Source organism: Mesoplodon bidens (assembly GCF_964165515.1).
Source record: "Mesoplodon bidens genome assembly, chromosome: 11".
NCBI classification, from domain to species: domain Eukaryota; kingdom Metazoa; phylum Chordata; class Mammalia; order Artiodactyla; family Ziphiidae; genus Mesoplodon; species Mesoplodon bidens.
The window spans coordinates 14,867,271-14,879,813 of NC_138167.1; the positions used below are offsets into that span (position 1 = coordinate 14,867,271).

The following is a 12,543-nucleotide window of genomic DNA, read 5'->3' on the forward strand; positions in this document are numbered from 1 at the left end:
GCTTTTGAAAAATACAATAAAAGTGAATTACCAGATGGGACTTGCCTGGTGGCGTAGTGGTTAAGACTCCCGTTCCCAATGCAGGGGGCCTGGGTTTGATCCCTGGTCAGGGAACTAGATCCCACATGCATGCTGCAACTAAGGAGCCTGCCTGCCGCAACTAAGGAGCCCGTGAGCGGCAACTAAGGCCTGGCACAACCAAATAAATAAATAAATAAGATAACAAATTTAAAAAAAGAGTGAATTACCAGAATTATAAGATAAAAAATAAACTGATGACATAAAAAAAATAAGCCTCCATTTTTTATTATTAGGTTCAGCAGATGTAAAATTACTCTACCATGTTGTTATAAAAGTTTCCTGAAGCTAATTTCAGCATGTATCTAGCTGCAGGCTGGTAACGAACAGGGGGTGGATGGGCACTGGTCTGCAGACCACACTGATTGCATTTCATCCAACCTCTCACCTGATGCCACCTGAAAAAAATTCTATCACCCAGAGGTCCTGCCTTTAGTCAGACACTTCACTGAATGCGATAATGACGTTGTGACACTGTGGTTATGTTCGAGAGTGGCCTTGTTCTAAGGAGATGCATGCAGAGTAATGATTTCTGCAACTAAACCAAGAGGGAGAGGGAGAAAGGGAGAGTGGGGAGGGAGAGGGAGGGGACACAGAGAAAGAAACAGAGACAGAGGGACACAGACTGTGCAAATGTGGCAAAATGTTAGTAATTGATGAATCTAGGCGGGTGTATAGGTGTTTATTATTGAATTCTTTCAAATTTTCAGAAAATTTGCAATTACAAGAAAAAACAACAAAAAACCTCTCCAGTGATGGGAAACACACTTTTCTCCAAAAAGCCAGTTCTAAGATAGCTCGTTTTCATCTTCAAGTATAAATACTGCAGTCGGAGCATTCATTTGTGGCTTTGATACCTGCCATTTCCACGTGTCTAATCTCCATTCACCTTTCAGTCTTTTCACATTTTTCTCCATATCATCTATAACATTAGATACCCTTATAACTTTAATCATAGCACACCTTTAAAAAATTTTTTCTAAATATATAGACACACAGACACACAGACACACACACACACTGTGGTATATAAATATACCTGTCATCTTTTTTTTTATTAGTTTCTGCTTTATAACAAAGTGAATCAGTCATACATATACATCTGTTCCCACATTCCTTCCCTCATGCATCTCCCTCCCTCCCTTCCTCCCTATCCCACCCCTGCAGGCGGTCACAAAGCACCGAGCTGATCTCCCTGTGCTATGCGGCTGTTTCCCACTATCTATCTACCTTACGTTTGGTAGTGTATATATGTCCATGCCTCTCTCTCGCTTTGTCACAGCTTACTCTTCCCCCTCCCCATATCCTCAAGTCCATTCTCAGGTAGGTCTGTATCTTTATTCCTGTTTTACCCCTAAGTTTTTCATGACATTTTTTTTTCTTAAATTCCATATATATGTGTTAGCATACGGTATTTATCTTTCTCTTTCTGAGTTACTTCACTCTGTATGACAGACTCTAGGTCTATCCACCTCATTACAAATAGCTCAGTTTCGTTTCTTTTTATGGCTGAGTAATATTCCATTGTATATATGTGCCACATCTTCTTTATCCATTCATCCGATGATGGACACTTAGGTTGTTTCCATCTCCGGGCTATTGTGAATAGAGCTGCAATGAACATTTTGGTACATGTCTCTTTTTGAATTATGGTTTTCTCAGGGTATATGCCTAGTAGTGGGATTGCTGGGTCATATGGTAGTTCTATTTTTAGTTTTTTAAGGAACCTCCATACTGTTCTCTTTTTTTTTAAATAAATTTATTCATTTATTCATTTATTTAACTTTTGGCTACATTAGGTCTTCGCTGCTGCACGCGGGTTTTCTCTAGTTGCTGAGAGCGGGGGCTACTCTTCGTTGCGGTGCGCAGGCTTCTCATTGCGGTGGCTTCTCTTGTTGCAGAGCATAGGCTCTAGGCGCATGGGCTTCAGTAGTTGTGGCACACAGGCTTCAGTAGTTGTGGCTTGCGTGCTCTAGAGCTCAGGCTCAGTAGTTGTGGCGTTGTGGCGCATGGGCTTAGTTGCTCCGCGGCATGTGGGATCTTCCCGGACCAGGGCTCGAACCCGTGTCCCCTGCATTGGCAGGCGGATTCTTAACCACTGTGCCACCAGGGAAGCCCCTACCTGTCATCTTTCAAAGTCAATCTTTTTATTCAAGATTTTCTGTAATCTCATCTTGAACTCTTTTTCAGCTTTTTAGCTTCATTTTCTCATGGTTAATTAACAGTCACAAATTAAATTTTTATGCTTTTCCAGTGTTATTGCTTCTCAGTCCTAGAATTCCCCCTCACACAGAATTCTAGTCTATTCACTCTTCAAGATCCAGCTCAAATGACTTAAACTTAAATGTAGTATATCTTACATACACAACTGTTCAAATCCTACATTCTTCGTTAAGTTTTCCTTAAGTAACTCAGCGAAAATCTCTAGGGCTTCATACAGTGCTTGGCACATACACTTAATATACACTTTTCAGCTGCACTCTCTCATAGTTCTTTTTCTTTTTGGCCTCACTTCTCGGCATGTGGGATCTTGGTTCCCAGACCAGGGATCAAACCTGTGCCCCCTGCAGTGGAAGCGTGGAGTCCTAAACAGTGGACTGCCAGGGAAGTCCCTCTAATAGTTCTTAACTGACAACACAGCAAGATAATACCTTCCTAGTCTATCTCAAAGAGTGGCTTTGAGGTCAACATATTTGCGGTTAGCATTTTGCATTGTCTGTGTGTGTGAAGGTATCTGTAAGCCATAATGCCCCATACTATTATTTCTTATTTTTATTTTTGCTTTCCCTTGAGCATATGGAACATATAACAGCTGTCCAAAGGCCTAAGGCAATAGACATAATACTGGGGTATTCATGGTGTATGAAGACTTTCTAAGATGTGTAGGAGCGCCGAGCCTGTTTTAAGGCAGTCCAGTTCTCTGATTCTCACTTCCCTTTTACCTAAAAGGATCTGCCTGAAAATGTGCCCTGGGGTCAGAGGGTAATGTGGGCTCCTTTGCAGCTTCCCTTATCCCAATTGCCCCTCCCCTACTTTACAAAAGAAAGGCATAATTCTGCCCCACCTCACATCTTCCTAAGGTGCTGTACTCCGGGGATGCAAAAACCTCCAGGACACCGAAAAAGGAACAATTGACTGGTGAATGAGAATGAGTAACACATCCTTTTACAAGTCAGGTGGTTTTCAATTACTTGCTTTCAACAAAGTTGAAAGAGAATCTAGTCTGTGTTGTCAGCAGATAGACCATTAAAAGTATTTTTTTCTTGTTAGATCTTTGTGTGACTTTTTGGGGCATATAATTTGGAAACAGTTCGAAGAATTGAGTTGCATTGCTGTAACAAAACTCCATTCATTCTCATGTACTTATTTATGTGAACAAGTTTTCTCAGTGCTTACATCCATGGAACTGAAAGCTTGGAATAGAATTGAAGTAGCTCGTTCTCATTCTAGAAATACTCATCCACTGATAAATAATCCCGTTTAAAAAAGTATTCAATTCCATCTTTGTGAGGTGCATTGCCAACAAAACTTTACTTTTGTGTTTAATATTTATTTATAAATATTTTGAAATATATTTGTTTTGAGCAGTTGAAATAAGACTTGAGTGTTATGATCACAGGAGATTTAAAAACAACCGTTAAATTTCAATTTCTGTACACATTTTTGTTACAAGGAAATATAAGATGATCGATAAAACAGTTCGAATATAAAATATATTATTAAGATAAAATTCTGGACAGGATGTAAAATGTACATGAGTCCCAGAAGATAAAGGATGGAAATTGCCCAAGCATAAAAGAGATCAGATTCTAAAAAGTGGATATTGGTGGGTGTTAAATCTCTACGGTATTTAGGGTTCATTGGCTACGTTTAAAAAAGTGACAGTTATAAAATATAAGAAGCTGGAAAAAATGTGGATGTCACTTTAAACCGTATAAGGACGTACAAAATCGTTTTAGAGGGCTCAGGAGCTAAAAAGTTTGAAGATCTTGAACACACATGTCTGCTCTGAGACTGTGATTTAACCATTCCTCGGGTTATTCGAACGCAGGTTAGATGATAACCTGTGGCTCTATGTCGCGCGTATGGACTCAGTACCTCGCACTGTATTATTGATTTTTACTCATTTTAATCGCCTCTCCTCGTAGACTGTCAGCTCTCAGAAGCGCAGGGACTTGTTCGATTCTTGGCTCAGCGCCTGTGCGAGGTACTTTGGGGACGCTCCCCAAACACCCCCCGGAATGAATGACTTTATCTTGAGACCTCGGAGGGCTGTTAGAATCGCCGGCTAGCGCTCAGGTTTTCGTTCCGCGTGTCCCGCCCGCAGCGCGAGCAGGGAAGGCGTGGGAAGGCCCCGCGGAAACTCTGAGTCCTCGGCGGGTCGGGGCGGAGGCCAGGCGGGGACCAGCGGGGGCGCGGAATCCGCGGCCGGTGGGGGGAGGCGCCACCGCGTGCCGCCGCGCAGGCGCGCAGCTGTCTCCGCGTGAGTGCGCGCAGTCGCGCGCCTGTCCCCGCGCGGGCTCCGTAGCGCGTGTGCAGGCTGACGCAGCTCGCGGGCCCTCCTCCTGCTCTGCAGCGGCGTCGGAGGAGTTTTGGGCGTTCGGGAGGGGGCACGGGAGCGAGAGTCCAGAGAGGGAGGCGGCGGCGGCGGCGGGGAGGAGGAGGAGGAGGAGCAGGCGCCGCCATGGCCGCCGCTATCACCGACATGGCCGACCTGGAGGAGCTCTCCCGCCTGAGCCCTCTGCCCCCCGGCAGCCCCGGCCCGGCGGCGCGGGGTCGGGCTGAGCCGCCAGAGGAGGAGGAGGAGGAAGAGGAGGAGGAAGAAGAGGCGGAGGCCGAGGCTGTGGCGGCGCTGCTGCTGAACGGCGGCGGCGGCGGTGGGGGCGGTGGAGGCGGCGGCGGAGTGGGGGGCGGCGAGGCGGAGACGATGTCGGAGCCGAGCCCCGAGAGCGCCAGCCAGGCCGGGGAGGATGAGGACGAGGAGGAGGACGAGGAGGAGGAGGACGAGAGCAGCAGCAGCGGCGGGGGCGAGGAGGAGAGCAGCGCCGAGAGCCTGGTGGGCAGCAGCGGCGGGAGCAGCAGCGACGAGACGCGCTCGCTGAGCCCCGGTGCCGCCAGCAGCAGCAGCGGGGATGGGGACGGCAAGGAGGGCCTGGAGGAGCCCAAGGGACCGCGGGGCAGCCAGGGCGGCGGCGGGGGCGGCAGCAGCAGCAGCAGCGTCGTTTCCAGCGGCGGCGATGAGGGCTACGGGACCGGGGGAGGCGGAAGCAGCGCGACCTCCGCGGGCCGGCGAGGCAGCTTGGAGATGTCGTCGGATGGGGAACCCCTGAGCCGCATGGACTCCGAGGACAGGTCAGTGCACTGAAGCGTTTCCCCTTCCCTTCCTCCTCTTGCGCTCCTAGGCCACTCCGAGGGGCCCGAGGGGACTTTTTGCTGAGATCCCCCTGCTCCCCGAATCCTCGGCCCCTCCCCCCGGCTCTCAACTAGGAAACCTCTGCCGGCCGCCGCGCCCCTCTCGCTGCGGATAGCGGCTTCCAACTCTCAAACCCTTTTCCCCCCAACTCTCCTTTCCCCGCCCTCTTTCCCCTCGGCTCTGCACTCCGTACGGACCGAAGGACGGCTCCAACTCGGAAACAATCCCCAAAGTAGGCCCAGATCCTGTGGCGGAGCCGAAGAGGGCCTTGATGTACGCACCTCGGTACACAAGGTTAGCTTCATCCAGCCGTGTTCGCGAATACTTGTCAGAACCGTAATTGACAAGTGTTTTCCAACATGGCTGGTCTCGCCTGGATGTAACAGAACTTCCTTGTTCAGGGAGGAGACCCCCCAACCATCACTTTCCTTTACTTAGGAAAGTGAAGACTATTCTTTTATATTTAATCAGCGCTTCCAGAACTCCTCATGTGTGGCCATTAACGTGGTCTCCAAAGTGATTTTAGTAACTTCTATTTCGTTGGTGACCAAATTGGGGAGAAAGTTTTAAAAACGTATAAATCGTAGTGTAAAAGAATAATGAATTGGTGTCCTTTAAAATAACTTTGCGGAATCGAAGAGAGTTGGAATTGTAACAAAATGCAGTCTTAAGGTACAGCATGTTAGTATGCGTTTTAAAATCTTTATACAGTAATGCTTCAACGTGAGAGTAATGATTTTAGATGATAATATTTAAAGTCATGTTTTGGCGAGATCTCTGAAGGGATTAGTAGCATTTTTCTAAAGCTTCTTAGAAAGAATGTGGAGACTGACAAAAATGCGCTTCATTTTTTCGGGACATTAAGAAGTTTATTGTTATGGTATGTTTCAGTTGTTACTATCATTACTTTTGATCTCTGGAAAACTTCGTATTTTAACTAATTGGTTTTTAATGTACTTTTTTAAACAGAGAGAAGCATGTCATGTATATTATAATGCATCTAAAGTATATTAGTTATTTTGATCATCTGCTAATGTTTTGATGAGCAGTAGAATTTTTAACAATCTTTATTGACTTGGATTTAAAAGTTAAAGTATTCTAAAGTTCTAGGAATTCTATTGTTAACATAAAAATGAACACAATGGCTTATATTTAGTGTTATAAGGAATTCACAGTTCTAAATATTTTGAAAATATAGCATCAAATTCTGTTTGACATTTACTCTAATGTCTAGTTAAGGAAACATCTTGAGTGGGGTAAAGTAGAGAGTGCAAACCTTGGAAAAATTGTCCTGAACTATACAGGCATGGCAGGAATGAGAATGTCTTCAAGAAAATTAAAAATTGATGTGAACTGCACAATGAAGCGTGTGCCATTTATCATTTTACTGTATACTCCTTCTTTGGTACCAGTAGATATTTGAAAGTTGACATTAATTTATACAGTCAGCATCTACCACGGTTGTTCCATGTACCTAGTATACACATACACCCATAAAACACACTTGCCTAGCACTGCACGATTTAAATGCCTTAATCATTTCATTTCCACAACTCTGGCACAAGGTAGGTATTATTTTGACTTCCATTTAACAGATGAAGAAGCAAGTTGAGTGTCTTACTCAAAACAGTAAGTATAGAATGGAAGTGGTGGAGCTGGATCTGAACAAAGGTTCTCTGCTATTTCCACTTCACAAGAGTTAGAATAATTCACTTTAAATAGCTACAAGCAGGATGTGCCAGGTATTTGGTGTTTTTTTTTTTTTTTAAGTTAATATCTGTTTACTAGTCCTTTTAGTAGATAGTAATTGGCCAAGCAGTATTTCAGGAAGTGGAGTTTTGACTTCATTTTTATTAGATATTCACTTGAATATGTAATTTTTACATCATATTTCAGAGTAAGGAGTAAGATATTGGTGCCAAATAAGGTTAAAACCTGATAACCAAATGTACTTGCTTTTCTTGATGCTTAAACATTACAAAACACTGTAATCATTTTACCATTACAGGGTAATAAATTTATCATTTGTATGAAAAAACCTTATGTGACTAGTGAAACTGGTTGTGGTCTTGATAATCTTAATTTTGAAACTCCCCCTTTTTTGCCTTTGAGTTTTTTTTTTAAGAGTTATTTTAAATTTGCAGAGGATTCATAATTCTTATAAACTGTCCTGCAGATTACATCAATTTACGGATTTTATAGATTGATTTCACGGTCGGAAGTCTTTATATTTGTAACTGATGGGAGGATATCGTGGTTTTAAAGTGCTTTTTAGAAACATGAGGCATCCTATTGCACGGATTTTATTATCATTAGAATTTACTCTTTCTGTTAGAATGCCAATTGAGTTTTTCTTTCACTTTGAAATTAGTTTATACTTTTGAGTTTATCTAACATACTTTATAAGTTGTTGAAGTGATCTTAAATATTTTTAACTGTAAGTGCTCCGTTTTAAGAAAGAACTAACTAAAGATTTGGATATTAAAGCTTGTGATCCAAGGAGTCAGTCTACAAAACGTATTTGAAGTGTTGTGAAAGTGATTAATTTATAAAATGATTAAATCACACTTGGTACCAAAAACATTGTTTTTCCCAGGAGAAAGTTATTCAGAACCAGCCTAAGTGTATTGGTGTGTTTATTGTGGTAAAGTTAGAAAACCTTAAAGTTAATATGTAGTTTACTTTTAGTTTGGTTATAAAGATAATGGGATTTTCTTTGAGGGGAATATTTAGCTGCGTGAGGCCACTAAAAACTAGCTTTTATTTTATTCTACTTTGAATCTAAGCTTAAGTACCTTTTAAAAAGTTACCACCTTTTAAGTTAATTTCAGAGGCTAAGTTGACTTTTAAATAGAATTTTAGAATGCCTCTGAAATATTTTTAGTGTAGAAATTAGTTCTACCTGTTGAATCAGATTATACATGAAAATACTCTTCAGTTGCTTATCTGTATAAGCGAATTGATAACAACAGCCTCTGTTTTGTGGTTATTTGTCTCTATTACGGTTCCCCCCTCTCATCTAGAATATAAGATACGACTTATTTTGAAAAAGCCACCTTTATCAGACTTTCTGGTTAAATCCAGGTGTCAGGTGAAGAGTGCATGCATAAGGTTGGGGTGATAGGGAAGGGCATTTAGTATGAAACTTAATGATCAGCAAAGACTACAGGCCCTTACTGTTTTGTGGATTAAAATTTGGATTACCAACCTAATGGGTTGCAAACTTTGAGGTATAATTAAGATTGTTTTGACACTGGGAAAACAGGGTTATGTTGCGCACTTTCCCAGTGATATGATTAGGAAAATCTTTTTTCTAGTATGGAGGCTAAACTTTTGAATCAGATTAATATTAGAAGGCTGCATGTTGAGGTTATCATCAAGACCTATTAAGGCTCTGTATGGTTGAGGCAATAAAATACTTTTATAAGAGGTAAGATTTTGCTCATACTTCATGATGGAACTGCTTTTCACCATTCACTTTTCAACTCTGAAGCAGCTATTCATAGTCTCTCCAGAATCCCTGTTTTAATCTACCTTTTAATTTTGACTAAATTTAGGGAAGAGCTTCTAACAGGTCTCAGTTGTCATTGATTACGGATTGTAATTCTCAGTTAAGGAAGATATGGCTCTGTGCTAAAAAGTGAACGACAATAAAACTACAGCTTTCAGGATTGAACTTATATGGAGAGATTCTAAGGGGCCATTTTACTTTTAAGAAACGTTGAGACTATTGCATTGGGTCAGTTAGGAAATCTTGTGTGCAAGCTCGTTTGTTACCAAGCATAGGTATTTACTGTGTGCAGGAAGGACTCTACTGGATATTGTGGGATACAGGAAGACAAAATGCTTCCCAGTTCATCCATCTTGCATATTGCTCTGAAACTTTTAATTCCAGAGTGTGGTTTTGCCATAATTCCTAGCACAAAACTTTATTGACTCTAAACAAAGTTAGAGATGTCATGTCATACCTTGCCTGTTGTATTAGCTATTTATTGCTGTGTAACAGATACCCCCCAAATTTAGCAACTTAAAACAAACATTTGGTATCACATGTGGTTTCTGAAAGTCAAGAATGGAGAGGCTTAGCTCGGTGGTTCTGGCTGAGTCTGCTGTTGCAGCGAAAGTGTTGGCCAGCACTGCAGTCATCTGAAGGCTGGACTGGGGCTGGAAATCGGCTCACTTAATGTAGCTTTTTGGCAGGAGGCCTCAGTTACTCACCAGGTCAGTACCTCCATGAGGCTGTTTTTGTGTTCTTAGGACATAGCAACTAGTTTCCCCCAGAGCAAGTCATCTGAGAGAAAGAGAGCCAAGGGTTTTATGACCTAAATATACCTGCTCACATATTCTTCATACATCTTCACTTAGCAGGTACATTTTTCCTATTTTTCTTTTTATTCATACTGTGATACATAATAATTGCTTCAGATTTTTGTTGACTGAGACAACCTTTCAAAACCCATCAAAGGGCTTCCCTGGTGGCGCAGTGGTTGAGAATCCGCCTGCCGATGCAGGGGACACGGGTTCGTGCCCCGGTCTGGGAAGATCCCACATGCCGCAGAGCGGCTAGGCCCGTGAGCCACGGCCGCTGAGCCTGTGCGTCCGGAGCCTGTGCTCCGCAACGGGAGAGGCCACAACAGTGAGAGGCCCACGTACCGCAAAAAAAAAAAAACAACCCATCAAAATGCCACAACAAATTCTTTCCTGGTCTTACTAAACTTGATTTTAATTTTTTTCTTTTTAATTACTGTGTTTGTATTTCTTCTTTATTTTTTCATCTCAGTTTCTGGCTTTGTTATGTAGGGATGTAGAATATTGCAGTATAAAGAGCCTGTAATCAAGAGTCAAAGGACACAATTCAGATTTTAGCATTGCTACTTATATTATGATTTTAAGTAATATCTTTGACCCTTAGTTCCTCAACTGCAAGATGACAGGGTTAGGTTTAACCATGAAGGTGTTCTAAGGTCCATGTGAACTTCTGTTAAGGAGCCCTATGGACCGTTTGGAAGAATCCATGTTGTTCAAAGCACTTGAATGCTTGCTTCATCCTTTTTGTTGTAGCATGGTAGTTTTGAGAGCAGGGACAGTTTAGCTCATTTAGATCTTTGTAGTATCTAGCACAGTACCTGCATATGGTGAGTACTCTATTAGAATTAAATTGAAATACCTACAGTAGAATTTGTATAAAGAAGACTGTAAAGTGAGGGCCAGGAATTGGTGCCTTTGGCTGGATCATTGTATTTAGTATAGTGAGTTTAAGGCCAGCTTTTCTCTGGGGGTGTACTCTAGTAAGGCCTTTGGGGTCGTATGCAAAATTTTATGTGGGCATTTCTCTGAGAAGATGTCAGCAGTTTTTCTCAGAGTCTTAAAAGGGTTTGGTCTAAGTTAAGAACTACCAATTTAGAGGCGATCCAGAGGTGCATAATAAATACTTTTTAAATGATCGGACAACTTTGAAATTGTAAATTTCTGTAAAAAGCTTATTTTAAAAGAAGTATAAGGATGGAAAATCTGAAGTGGATAGTCACCCGAGGGTTCTTTTTTTTAAAACCATTGTTTAGAAGCATTTATTGTAGAAAAATGCCCAACATTTTATCAAAGGTACATGGAAAATTTGAAGTTAAGGAGAGAAGTATAGGGAGAGAAGTTGTTAAGAGTACAAGGTGAGTCAGAATGTTTGGATTTGAATTGTGGCTCTCACTGAAGCTGGGTGACCATGGGACAGTCATTTAAGTTATTTAATGTCTTTCTACTACTTCAGGTTTCTTACCTGCAGAAGGGGGACAGTAATAGTTCCTATCCTATAAGATAGCTATGGGGATTACACGTACAGTATTTGGCATACAATTTACTAAGCATGTATTATGTGATAGGTATTTATTCTACAGATGTACATAGAACCCCCATTATGTGCCAGGTACTTTTTTAGGTGTTGGGTACACAGCAGTGACTAAAACAAAGCACCTGACCTCATGGGTTGGGGAGACAGACTGTGCACAAGAGCTGATAATAGTAAAGCTAGCATTGGTCTTTGGTTGAAGCAGTTTAAGATCTGAAATGCCAAAAGTACTCTACCAGCTGTTAAATGTGTGGCAAGTATCTGTAAATGAGTGCTGCAGAAACTTGCAAAAGGATACGCTATACCAAAATATTTCATTACAAAATCTACATTTTAATCCTTTTCTTTAATATATATGGTTGACCTAAAAGGCCTCTTAATACCTTTTATTTTTAATAGTTTTTAATATGTAAGTAATGCTGCTGATCTATTACTAAAAGGTTTTGGGATATGTTTTCAAGTAATGGTAATGGATCTGCAGTTATCTAACCGCATATTGAGTTCATTTTTATGACTGGTAGTATACATTTGTGAAAGTAACTGATATTGACCTTAGAACTAAATGGACAATTTGGGGCATGGATAGGAGATCACGTAGATGTTTAGATGTTTAAAAAATCATTTTTGGTCTTCCCTGGTTGTGCATTGGTTAAGAATCCGCCTGCCAATGCAGGGGACACGGGTTCGATTCCTGGTCTGGGGAGATCCCACATGCCGCGGGGCAGCTAAGCCCGTGCGCCACAACTACTGAGCCTGAGCTCTAGAGCCTGCGAGCCACAACTACTGAGCCTGCGTGCCACAGCCTTGAATCCCACGCGCCTAGAGCCCACGCTCCACGACAAGAGAGGCCACCGTGATGAAAAGCTCGCACACCGCAACGAAGAGTAGCCCCTGCTCGCAACAACTAGAGAAAACCCGTGCGCAGCACCGAAGACCCAATGCAGCCAAAAATAAATAAATTTATTTTTTTAAAAGTCATTTTTGAGCATTTACTGATGGTTAGCATTTAACCCTGTTTAGTGATAAGAAAAATGTGCATCCCCAGATAGTTTTTAAAGAGAAGACTAAAAAGATGATTCCATTGTTTTCTAGTTTTCCTGTAAATTGTTTGTGACACAGTACGTTAAAATTAAAACTGTGGAGTGTTATAGTCGATGACTAAAGATTTGATGGGAGAGGGACTGGATTTTAGGGTTAGTTGAGTGATGAAAAG

At 42.0% G+C, this 12,543-nt stretch overlaps 1 protein-coding gene across 2 annotated transcripts in view; it reads left to right on the forward strand.

Moving 5' to 3' along the window:
* Positions 1-4,706: 4,706 nt before the first annotated feature.
* AEBP2 (AE binding protein 2) overlaps positions 4,707-12,543 on the forward strand; it is a 55,092-nt gene continuing 47,255 nt past the window's right edge. For both annotated transcript variants that reach the window (XM_081250274.1, XM_081250275.1), the window contains exon 1: positions 4,707-5,430. In XM_081250274.1, the coding sequence (XP_081106400.1) occupies positions 4,763-5,430 (668 nt within the window). In that variant the 5' untranslated portion in view covers positions 4,707-4,762. The remainder of the gene's footprint in view (positions 5,431-12,543) is intronic.